This window comes from Caretta caretta, chromosome 10, assembly GCF_965140235.1.
Source record: "Caretta caretta isolate rCarCar2 chromosome 10, rCarCar1.hap1, whole genome shotgun sequence".
NCBI classification, from domain to species: domain Eukaryota; kingdom Metazoa; phylum Chordata; order Testudines; family Cheloniidae; genus Caretta; species Caretta caretta.
The window spans coordinates 2,766,946-2,779,696 of record NC_134215.1 but is presented as its reverse complement, the minus strand read 5'-3'; the positions used below and the strand labels follow the sequence as shown (position 1 = coordinate 2,779,696).

Sequence of the window (12,751 nt, the reverse complement as noted above, 5' to 3'; positions counted from 1 at the left end):
TCCCAGCTCTGCTCTGGTCTTACATTATTTCTGTTCCACTCTATTGCTGTTCATTTCTCCTAATTTATTTTCAAAACATCCTAACGTATGTTCTCAGTGTGACACGGCTCTTTTAAATGTAAAGTAATTCCATTCCACTGGCGATCTGAATTTAACACAATGAGAGAGAGAAAATGGGAAGCAAAACGTGGCCACTGGTGAGCGGTGTTTGTTTTGGCAGCAGCCCACACCAGACTGAAACCATGTATCTTAATAATCTGTGGGTGTCGGCAGGATTTTCAGGAGTCCTCATTCGGGTCGATTTGATTAATGAGACAAAATCTCATGAGCAGGAGACGGCAGCCCCCATTTATTGTAATAAATAAATCTGCAGATTGACACAACTGGTTTAAAATATTAGGTGAACGAGTTTATTCTGCATGAAGTAAAGCAGTTGCTGAGTGAGGGGCCAGATGAATAATTGTGTTTCAATTTACCCTGGGGGTATAAAGAGTGCCACCTTCCATTCACTGTCAAACAAAGTGGAAGCAAATTAGGATAGTTGCATAACTTTTTACCACTGTGGTATTCGATGAGGACTCCCTGAAGCTCTCTGAATGTGAGACTCATCCACTAGTGCTGCTTCCATTCAGAGCACCCCAAATATGGATGGGCACTCAGAGAATAAGGCTGGTCTTGTGGTTAAGTCCCTGGACCGGAAATCTGGGTTCAATTCCTGGCTTTTCCACAGACTCCACATCTGACCTGGGGTAACTCATGTAGGGCCAGATTTGTAATGGTATTACGTGCCTAAAGATGTGGGTAGATACCACTGAGAATCTGACCTCTAGTATCTCTGTACCCCAATTCCCCATCTGTGACATGAGGATAAAAGGATTAAACTACCTCACCGTGTTGTTGGGCGGGTAAATATTTCCGAGACGCTCTTGTGCCGTGGTAATGGGAGCCATAGCAAAATAAACCACCCCTATGTGGATCTTCTGGCATCTGGGATGACAAAGTAGAAATGTAGCCCGGGCACACGCACAGTGTAAACAGTTCTCCCATTTCCCACACAGGTCATGCTCTCGGAAAGAAAAGGCACTGATGAGCTCTATGCCGTTAAGATCCTGAAGAAGGACGTCGTTATTCAGGACGATGACGTGGAGTGCACAATGGTTGAGAAGCGAGTGCTGGCTCTGGCTGGGAAGCCTCCATTCCTAACACAGCTTCACTCCTGCTTTCAAACAATGGTAAGTGGGCAGTGCTTACGTTGCCATCAGCCCTGTGCAAAATGGCCCTCAGAGAGGCCCTGTGTAACTTAAGGGTTTGTATCCAATGCGAAAGTTAGGGTGGATGACTTCCCCCCCAGGCACCGTGGAATCTAGACCAGCTTGGGGTGCTGTGGAACAGAAGAGGCTCCAGTCACTTCAGGCAGGGGTGGAGGGTAGAGTCCTGCCCCTGAGATACCTCATTATCTGAATCCAAGGAGAAGGGAATCCCCCCACCCAAGTTCTCTCCATACCTCAGGTGATACTGAGACATTGCAGCTGCTCTGAAGCACTATAGAAATGCCTGTAAATAAATCTATTAATTAAATATGTGGCCAGATTTTCCGCCCCCTTTGAGCCTGCCTCTGATTTCACTCTGCGCACCCAAAGAACCATGCATGGAAAGGTGCTCGCATACGTTTCCCTCTTGCTAGCCTTGTCCTATACCAGACTTCCATGCAAAGATGGCTGCATGCACCAAACACTTCCTCCAGGTGTGCATGTTCAAACACGGCACCTCAGGCTGGGAACCTGGCAAATTTATCAGCTGGCCCTTGATTGAATTAGACCTGGGCCTTAAGCCTTTCAGAAAGACCCTTTGTCTAGGGTTTGAGTTACAGTCCAGGTAGCAAAATACCACTTTTGTCAGTATTTGCTGCTTGGAATTAAGAAGCTGAGCAGATGGTGAAAGCTAATAGGAAATCCAGAAATTTCCGATTGAAATAGACATTTTATTATCTTCTGCAAATAATAAATAGCTTTTTTTAAAGCAGTCTCTGGCCAGCTGTTGAACAACTTGTAAATGAAAATGCCCAAGTAGTTGTCAGCAGGAGCAGGGAACAGTAATCGGTATAGTCCTTTAGACGGATGCCAGTGGCATCTGAGAGGATTACACTTTAATATTATCCCGGCAATTGGATTTACTAAACACATTCAGTGTATTTAAAGTGTGTGGCCCAGCTTTGCAGAGCAGTAATCAAAATATGGCAGGGGAAGCTCTTTCAAACACCATCTTTGTGCATCTGAAGTGAGTCAGTGCAGGATTATTTCTGGGAGACCTACAGTAGCTAAATAGTAATCATGTTCGTAATGTAATCAAAACGTGTAGCGGAGTGTATTATCAAATGCAATCGCAAGCCCTCTGATTTCTGGGAGCACAGTCCAAAGCACAGTTCCCAGCCTGCGCTGTTAGTACAACTGACTATTAAAGAAGAAAAAATCTCAAATCCCCCTCTCATAGAATGCAAGAATTAGGGTTCAGGCATCACGGGGAAATTTTGCACCATCAGCTAAAAGCCCGTGCGCTCCAGCGAATCTGGAAAAAGGTGAGTGTGACTCTGGCATCTTTATAATCCCAGAGGCACAGCCAGCACAAGCCAGGCCTCAAGGACTGCTGCTAACTGCCCATCAAGCGTAAAGGCACCTCTTGTTCCCATGTGGGCCAGGACGGAGATGAGCACTTCCATAAGAGTAAGCGATAATAATGGGTGTTGTCCTGCCTTTGCCTCCAAGTTGGAGTGTGAAGCAAGGCAGGAGAAATGGTAAATAAAATCAGTAGAATAAAGGGACCTGAATAAACCCAAAGAATCCCATTGTTCCTGACTCAGCCGTTGGGTGTGAGAGGGGGCATGTGTGTTTTATCAGAATCCTAGGTAAGTCTTGGCAGGCGATAATCGAACATCTGTGGAATGTGCAAATTCTCAGCGAGTTCAGTTATTCCACTCTCCCGGCACAATCCTGGCTCTTTTCTTCCAAACTGAGGCTCAGAGTTGCTTTTCCTAGCTGGAGATACAGCTTTCTGTTCCAGCCTGCAGTCAGGTCAGCCATCTGGCTTCTCTTTCTCTATATCTATATAAAAGAAAGAAGCAATATTTCTATCTATATCTATCTATACACTTTTTTTTTAAAGCACAAACATTGTTTTCCTCCAAAGTGAAGGAAGCTCAAGGAAAGTTTTTTGGTACAGGCTTGGCTGTATCGAGTTGCCACCTTTTTAATGTTCTTCCCTGTTGATGATGATTGATACTTTTAGGTAACTGTTCTGAACAAGTGCAATGTTTGAGATTCCAGTTATTATACCAGTGTGACTGTCCTTTCAGAATGCAAGTTCCCTCCACTGCACATGTCCATGTGCACATGTATGGAGGGGCATGTGCAAATCTTCCAGCCATCAGATGGGTCTAAACCTATTTTAGATGCCTGTAATGTCATGTTTTATGTCACCTGCTGGGCCCTTGGTTATCGTGTTTAATTATCCTTGAGGTGGCCAGAGTCCATGTGTTTTTCGAAAGCAGAGGACACGCTTACTGCATGCTTTTCTCTGACTGGAGGAGCTGGTTTACCAAGTGCTCATCTATTGTTTTTAATGGCGGTAATGCTCACTTTTGCCTATCTCCTGCTTTCCTTGCTCTTGTAGTCCTGGAAGCAGGGCAAGGTTTATTTCAAGGAGAAATGCAGAGAGCCGGAAGGGAAACAATGGGTGAAATATTTCACATTATTGTAGTCCAGGAATCAAAAGCCTCCTCTCAAGTTTTGCTTGCTGAATGACCACTGTATCTGGCTGCTCCTTTGTATCCCCAAATTATCTCTGCGGCCTATAATTTTCCTTTTAATTGTATATATTGCCCCAAGTCCCTGACGCTTGTTTTATCCTTGGAGCCTTCTGCTGCCCTGCTGTGGAGGAGGCTCCTGCCTGGGATTGTGTTGAACTTCCCTTTGCTCATCTTCTGCGGGGGGTGGGGGTGAAGGGCCAGTGTGCATGCGGCCTGCACACACTGGAGGAGGTACTCGCTGGGGACCCGAAGGCTGGACCCGTTACCGCCTCTCTTGTTGAAGTACAGGTTCAGGTTCTTTCCGGCAGCGTGTGAGGTGTATCCACCTGGCCAGGGGACCTTTTCCCCCACCTCCAGCCCCCTGTGCCTGCACCTGGTTGATGTCACAAGCCCTGTTCCTCAGCCACGATAAAAAATACCCCAAGTCTTGAATGCAGCCCAGTGCGCTCCTCCATGAAATACACCGGTGTGCCCCACCCACCCTCCCTGCCCACTGGCTATTCTGGGGCAGGTCGCTCACTTCCGTGTCTTGCAAAATATTTTGAAAGGGCTCATCTTTGTTCCCGTGCAGACAAAACCAAATTGCAAAACCTCAATTTTTTATTTCCCCCCCACAAACACACACACACTGAGGAAGGAATTTTTGCTGGTATCGGTCTGGTGACCTTATGTGCATCGTGCAGACCCAAGCTTTGTCTGCATAGTGTTGGAAGGTGGGCCCCGGTAATGGCAACGATATGCTAAATGAAAAGGAGTACTTGTGGCACCTTAGAGACTAACCAATTTATTTGAGCATGAGCTTTCGTGAGCTACAGCTCACTTCATCAGATGTAGCTCACGAAAGCTCATGCTCAAATAAATTGGTTAGTCTCTAAGGTGCCACAAGTACTCCTTTTCTTTTTGCGAATACAGACTAACACGGCTGTTCCTCTGAAACCTGTCGATATGCTAAATATCACTATAGAGCTAGGGGTAGATTGTTGAAGGCACAAGTGGCACTTCTGCTGGGAGCTAGGTGGCTGTGAATATATATCTACCCCCTAATCTTCAGCCTCACTCCGTTCCCTGCTCTCGTAATTCTGCTCCTGTTCTTAATTTTCGTGTTCTTTTTTTTTTTTTAGGATCGCTTATATTTTGTGATGGAATACGTGAATGGCGGGGACTTAATGTACCAGATTCAACAGGTCGGCAGGTTTAAAGAGCCCCATGCTGTGTAAGTTCAATAGCCAGCGTTAACATTCATCCGTTGCGGGATGAGGGGAGTATTTCATGGGTCTGTGGCGTGTATCTGTGGATTTAGGATACATGGTTCAATGTTCATGTTTTTGAGGAAGGAGACCTGCAGAATGGGGGGACGAGCAGAGGGACAGCAGGAATGCAAAGATGAAATGCTCACAATCCAGCCCGATGGTCAGAAGTAATTGCAGAAAGCAGGGGTTTTTTTGCCTCCTGGGCCTGAAAAGCACTAGGGAGTGCTTACAAATTTCTCTCTACTGAACAGTTTTGAGAGGCTGCAAACAGGGTAGGTGACCATCTCCCCAAGGTTTGCTTGCTGGCAGTCCGAAGGGCTGCTGGGCCTGGGCCTGCTGTTCGCCTGAGCGTGTCAGAGAGCTGCAGAACTTCTTACAGAGCAAGTAGATTTCACACGTGTGTGTCCCAGGCCAGCCCATCTATTGGCCAGACTGGAACCCCTCGGCAGGTAAATCTACACTGATGAATCTCATGTCTACAAAGAGGCTCCCCGGGGTTTGATTTTAAGCTACGGCATAACGTGTCACTGGCACAGCGTTACCTTGTGCTCTTGTCTCTGCCTTTCCTTTGCTAGCACTGCTGGGCACCAGGAAGTTCGTGGGTGAACAGGAATTCCTTCTGCAATTAGCACTCTCCTAAACACCCTGCTGCCTCTGCCCGGGGCTCCTGATCCCACCAATGGGGGTTTTCAAGTCTGTGGTTTCTAGTCATGATCCCGTAAGGAGGAGCAGAGTGAATGACACCCTCGGAGCAAATAGTGTGCCTTCCCGTGGAGAATAGGCTGTGCTCAGTGTGATGTCTGATGTGCTCATGGGTCAAGATTCTCAAAAACGGGCTCCCATGGTTACACCCCTAAGCCCACACTTAGACACATCAATCAGTGGCCTGAGTCTCAAATGTGCTGAGCATGCAGCAGTTCCTGTTGACTCCAGTGGGAGACGCACTTTTGGAAAGCAGACCATCTTACGTATGTGTTTAAATATGGACTCAGGAGCCTAAGTTTAGTTCTCCATTGTGTGTAAAACCTTGGCTCTAGATCGTCACCTACAAGGAGATTTCATAGGCCTTCTAAGGAGAGTCCTCCATGTCCCCACATTTCGGCAACCTGTCCTTCCCTTGAGCCACGTCTCCATCCAGAGACCCCTGCATAGTGCTTCTCTCTGGCTAGCCAGCTGAGGTCCTCTGAACACAAGGGACTCCTTTATATGGAGGTGAAGATGCTGTCTGTGCAGCCCTTCCCCGAGCTTGGGGGCCACAGTTGGACTCCCCCAGTTTTAATCCATTGACTGAGCAACTGTGCTGTGAAGTGTTTAAGCAGCGAAGCTGTTCTGTCGAGTGGAACAAGCCGTTCCTTTTGGGCTGGGCTTTTGCCATGGACTGTCTTGAGAGAGAGAGCCACAGCCTTGTGCTATGGGATGCGTGTTGGAAAGTGGTTTTAACATGATTTCAGGCTGGTAAAAGGTGCCAGACCAGGAGCCCTGGAGGCTCCCTAGAAGTTATAGATTTAGTAGAGCGCAGGCTGCAGGAATGGGAGCTTCCCCTCGCGCCGCCATGGAAACATGCCTCAATCCTGCCCTGGAGGGGCCATTCCTAGCCATCAAAGAGGAACATTCAGTCTTTGGCTGCTTTACTGCAACTGCCAGCCAGGTGCTGATCAGTGGTTTTGGCACCTGCTGACTATAATCTGGGCTGAGGATAACAAAATGTATCACAAACCCACCAAATGCATTTTTTTGTTGTTGTTTTTTTTTAAACAGCCTCTCCAGATACAGGCTGGATTTAGAGCAGCGTCCTTGCCAAGGGATGCTGTGTAGCTCAGGTGCGGTCCTCTGAGCACAGAATATTCTTTAACACACGTTACCACTGGTTTCTTTATCTCCTTGGCCTCCCCATGACGACCTGTAATTTTGTGTGTCGTGTTCAATCACCCCATCGTAACGAACAGTCGTAGATCTTGACTCCTTTTTTTAAAAAATGGAGATGTATGTAATCAAAAATGACAGCCCCACACTAGCCCACAGCGACCTGATCGTGGTTATTACCCAGTCTATGGCAGAGGGGAAGCTATGTCACTCTTGCATGATACTTGTCCAGTGTTTTTCCAGTGCACTTGACTTTATCTTTTGGGGATGTAGGCCCAGTGTGTTTCATTTTGTGTAATTAGATTTGAAAGCTTTTCATTTTAATTTATCTGCTTTAATTATCAGTCTTCCTGTTAAATCTTTAATTTCAGATTCTATGCAGCAGAAATTGCTATTGGCCTATTCTTCCTACAAAGCAAAGGCATCATTTATCGGTAGGTGAACATAATCTCCCTGTGTCCGCTTCTAAAGAACTTGTGCAAAAATATGAGCCTGTTTATTACAATGACTGGACTCTGTGCTTAGGGTTCAAGGAATCATTTTTGTGTCAGCTAAGTGACATAGTAGTCAGCACAGCAGTCCACTGGGGCTGCAGCCCATTGCGGTGTCATGGAGCACGGTTTGGCAGCTGTCTGAGTGTACATGCAGTAAATAGAACTGGAGGCCTGCTAATGTTAGTGCTTTATGAGAGCATGATTGTCTTTTATCCCAGTTTTGTAGGGAAGAGAGCTCCTAAAAGTGGTTTTGATTCTTTTCCTGCCTCCCTGTTGTACATTTCTGTTTGGACAACCTAAATCATGGCTGGTGGAGTGGATCAGTTGTGAGATGTGTATTTTGCTAGGGAGCATTGTTTTCTCATCTTTGAGACTTAAAGTGAGTGCTTGTGAGGGTTTGTCCTGAGACTTGCAGTATAAACCTGGCACTTACCATTCCAGTGCTTGCCGTGTCAGTTACAACACTCTAGGTTAGCTCAATCACTGGCAGGCCGGGGAGAGCACTCCGAGGCTTCTGGCGAGGCACTGAAACTAGCCATCGCTCTTTTTCACATGGTGGAGTCTCCACAAGGCCCACAGTAAAGCAGAACATCCTTAATGAATGTCAGATGACATCAACTGCCCATGAAGGAGAATGCTGACTGCACCAGTGTAGTCATGAGGTACCGAATGCTCTGCTCCAAAGACGAAAGCAGTCGGGACAGCCTGACATGAGGGACGTTTTTTTTGCCATTGGCTGTTGCAGAGAGACATTGTAAGTTCACTGGTACTTTGTGCTTCTTTCCCCTATAAAATTGAATGCAGCCTTTTGTTTATCTGTCCTTGCCCAGTCCGAATTCTAAGAACTGTTTCCATGGTTAGTGAAGTCCTACAAAAAGTGAGCAACTGTAAATTGTGCTATTCCTGCTATTGCACTTTCACTTAATTGACCAAGATAAGTTTGTTGAACTGAGGAAGTGCTTAAAGTATAATTTTGCATATGAAATTATCTTGGCTCCAAATAGCTACATATAATTTCTCTATGAAGTGTGTTGCAATACTGACTGTTGAGTTGTCCATCCCAAACCTTTATACTCTTCCGTTGGTGTCCCTTTCCATGTTGCTGCAGGATTAACAGTCTCACTCCTGGTCTTCCCATCCCTCTGTGCTCCCCAAACGTTTTTGTGATTACACCAGGGAAACCAGCTCATGACATCTTTGTTCCCTTCCAACTTGAGTCATGATACATGTTTTCAGTTAACTGGGGAATTTGTACTCCAGAGCTCTCGTATTGACTCTTCCCCATAATTCTGGTGCATTCACTCAGTCAGCGGAGGGATGAACCTTTGTACATGTACCAGAGGCTCTGCCACTGTGACTCAAGTTAGTAGCTGAAATGTATGCATGTTTATGCTGGAGGCCAGTTGGCTGCTGGGTGAGAAGCCAAAGAGGGAGAGGAGTTTAGATGCTGCTACTAAAATATTAGCTGGAGGGAAATCAAGGAGTGGCAAAGGGTTTATTTCCACCCTAACTAGTGGTTATTTTCCAGCCTTCGTTTCCAGTAGACCCTACTGTAGCTTGTGTTAGAAGCAAATATGGGTAACTTGCATTAGAATAGCTGATCCAGAGCATATGACAGAGGTATTGTGAAAAGGGGCAACCGAACCATGAACTTAAACAAAAACACCTTTACAGAAACTCAGGTGATTATCCGCTTTCTTTTTGAACTACAGTCATTCTCCTGGTTGGAGGCTCTGGGCTAGATCTTTATCTAGCCTAATTCTCCATAGCTCTATGAAGTCAATGGAGCTATGCCTGTTTACATGAGATGAGAATCTGGCCCTGTCTACCAAGCTGGTTGATGTTAACTTCATGATGTGCCCTCAACTTCAGCTCTACGGTGTATGATTTTGCATCCTGTTCCATTACCCCGTTAAAGAGATTTGCAGCCTTTGGCACAACTTCATAAACCTTGATAGCAGATGACAGTTGACTCAGAGTTCATAGTTTGCACCATGACAAATATACCACTAGGTTTCCGGCCTGATGGCCTTTCTGTACCCTGTGGACAGAGATACAGCACATACGCCATTACCCCAAAAGGAGACCTTTGGCTTATTGTACAGGACATAAACAAGAAAATAATAACACAGACCACATCAAGCCGCTTGGTAGTTACATGAGGAGCAACTTAATATTGAACGTTCACTGAAAGACTACCTTCCAACTTTTTTTTAGTGTAACCCACTGGCCGCATCTTAGCCAACACTGGAGAACTGACCTAGGGATCTCCAGAGCTGAAGGCATGAGTCTCTACAGCTTGAGCTAAAGAGCCTTGAGCTGAGAGGTGTAGCAGACTCACACCTTCTGCGGGTCAGGCACAGAGGCCTGTTATGTTACATTAGGAAGAGAAGTTTAGATAATGCTAGAACCTTTTCTGACCATCTACCTTTTGGTTACATGTGAACTCCAAATACACTTTGAGGTGCATAGAAATTAAAGATGAAAAATGATCTATTAAGTCAATCTCCCTGCTAGTGCAAGGTTGTTCTGTACAGAATATTTTCCAGTGTGTTGGCCAGCCTGGCATTTATGTGGAATAAAACATTTTAAAAATTGGGCGCCGGTATGCCTAGATTTCATTCTGAATCATTATCCCCAGGACGTCTTCCTACAAAGAGTGTATGTGTGGGGGAGAGCCCTGTGCATGGATGAGCTTGGATGCAGGAGGTCTGTTGGCTTTCTTTACTACATCCTTTCAATTTTACCCTTTTGTATAACAGTTATTTTACTGTCCTGCTGTAGAGACCTAAAGCTTGACAACGTGATGCTAGATAACGAAGGGCACATAAAGATTGCGGACTTCGGCATGTGTAAGGAGAACATCTGGGATGGAGCAACTACCAAGACCTTTTGCGGTACTCCTGACTACATTGCGCCCGAGGTGAGAGAATGAGATGCGCAGCAGAGGCTCCTAGGTGATGGGTTTTCAAGGATAAAAATATCTTATGGAAAAGTGTATTTCATAAATCACCTTTTGTTTCTTTTGACCAAGGTTTGAATGGATACAGGCAGAGAAAATACAATAGCTTCTGTGGCTTTTGTCACTCAATGGATGCATTGAATAGCTTTTGTCATAAGCCCGCCGACAATAATTGTCAGTTGACAGCATTTCCTTCAGAGATGCTTGTGTGACTGAGTCTGGAGGTGGCTTGAGTTTTTCAAACCAGAGATAAGGGCGATCCCTTTAGGGCCAGCTGGAGAACGCATGCAAAGCAAAATGGTCACTGGAACTAACTGGGAATTTTTCCAGTGGAATGATTTTGCAACAGAATGGGCAGTTTCTACAAGGTTGAAATTTTTGGTGGAAAAAAATTAATTTTCCCAAAAAATTGATTTTTTTCCCATTTGGAAAATCAAAATAAAATATTTCATTTAAGGTTGGTTTGACCCGATTTGGAATATTTCATATTTTTAACAGACCCAAAATGATTTCTTTCAAATGACTTCGATAAAACATAAACTACACTTTCCTATTGTGACACATTGCCTTATGGGAGCTGTAGTTCTGGCCCCCTTTTCTCCAAAAGGCAGGGCTCCCAGTAAGACTACATCTACCATAAGGCAATGTGCAGATTTCATTCTGCCCAAGCTGTGTGGTGCATCATGGCAGTCCCATGACTCTGGATACATTGTGGGAAATGTCCTCAGGCCGGAAGCCTGGGCCAAAGGTGAAAATGAAGGCATTGTGCTCCCGAACGACAACTCCCATAAGGCAATGGGTCACCATAAGAAAATACAGTGTCATGTTGAAATGAGTCAGAACAAAGCATTTTTATGTCATTTCAAAAAACTGAAATAAAACATTTTGATTTTGGGAAAGTCTAAATGTTTTGTTTGGATCAAAAATATTTCAACACTTCCAAGTCATAATTTTTTTTCAGAATTTCCATTAAAAGGAAAATTTCTACTCCCTGTCTCAGAGCGGACCAATGCCAATGTTGGGATGTCAGAATTTCTTGCAGGAAAGAAATTCTCTGTTTTGCTTGGCTCCCACAGGGGCCTGCCAGGCTCCGGCTGCTGGTCTCTGTCACCCAGGATTATACTGAACATTTGTTCATTTAAATATTTCCGTGGTCTCTGCTGCCACTCCCACTGACCCCAGCAGCAGCAATTAGGCATTACTACTATGTTTGTCTCCCATCAACAAGGAAGCCAAAGGCCTGTCAGTCAAAGCTAATGTCTGAGCAAGAGTCCACCCACTTCCTTCCCAACTCTCTGTGACCTGCAAGCAAGGAGTTGCCTCCGTTCTCTGCTCTCATTCCAGCTTTTCAGTGCCCTCTTCCAGCTGCTGGCTGGTGGAAGGAGGGTGAGGGAAGGCAGCACGCAGAAATGCTTTAGTGCAAAGACCCTGTGGCCCTGCTCACAACTTTAAGGGGTTCCGGCCAGACAGGAGAGAACCAACAGGAAGATTCTCTCCTGTCCCCTCAAACCACTTTCTCAAGGGCTCAGCGCAGGTCAGTCCCCTTCCTCTAGACACACAGGGCTGTTGCTAGCTCCATTTCCCTGCAGCACGACTGGGTCTCTGTGCCTGTTGTCCAGCCAACTTGAGAGCTCCTCTCCTGGCGCTGGCGTGGCCCCTCGGCACAGAGACCCAGCAGACACCATAGCCCCCTTAGTAGGCTATGCTCTGCTGGCCTCCCTGGGTTTCTGGCTTGGGGATCAGGACCTGGAGTGCAGTCTCTGCCCCTCCCTGGCAGCCCAGGTTTGTTCCCCATCATCACCCGCCACCCATCCCAGTGGAATGTGGTGTCTAGTGGAGTCACCCTTTGTTGCTGGGGATATGGGCACTGACCTGCCTATGAATGTGGTCTGGATCTCTCTGCACCCCTTCTCCAGCACCCCAGGAGCTCATCTCCTCACACCCAGATTCCCTCTCACTGGGGTGGGGCAGCAGGGTCCCTCTGATTCAGGGGCCTCTCCGTGTCCATCTTCCCCTCCTCGCATATGCTCTCCTGCTGGGACCTGGGGGCAAGGCTACTCTGTCTCCAGGCCTTACTCCTCTCCCAGGACCACTCCTCGTAGGGACCTGTCTCAGTCCTGATTCCCTAGCAATTCTGCATCTGTGTGTGTAAGAAATCCCTGTTCCTATGTCCAAATCTTCCATGGAGAGCCCGCTCACCATCATCCCAGCCCTGGGGACATGTGCCCTACCTGTTCATTTGCAGCTAAGAGCCAGCAGTCTGTTACAGAAGCAGGGCTGCAGCATGTAGGTTGACAGTTCAAGAATGCCTGTGATCTTTCTACTGAATACGCTCTGACCAGGAAGGCAGGTTCCCCTTCCTAATGGCTCCCTCCTGTAC

At 46.3% G+C, this 12,751-nt stretch overlaps 1 protein-coding gene across 2 annotated transcripts in view; it reads left to right on the top strand.

Moving 5' to 3' along the window:
- PRKCB (protein kinase C beta) overlaps nucleotides 1–12,751 on the top strand; it is a 250,814-nt gene that overhangs the window by 191,103 nt on the left and 46,960 nt on the right. For both annotated transcript variants that reach the window (XM_048866172.2, XM_048866171.2), the window contains exons 10-13: nucleotides 1,059–1,232; nucleotides 4,924–5,015; nucleotides 7,287–7,349; nucleotides 10,194–10,332. In XM_048866172.2, coding sequence (XP_048722129.1) covers nucleotides 1,059–1,232; nucleotides 4,924–5,015; nucleotides 7,287–7,349; nucleotides 10,194–10,332 — 468 coding nt within the window. The remainder of the gene's footprint in view (nucleotides 1–1,058; nucleotides 1,233–4,923; nucleotides 5,016–7,286; nucleotides 7,350–10,193; nucleotides 10,333–12,751) is intronic.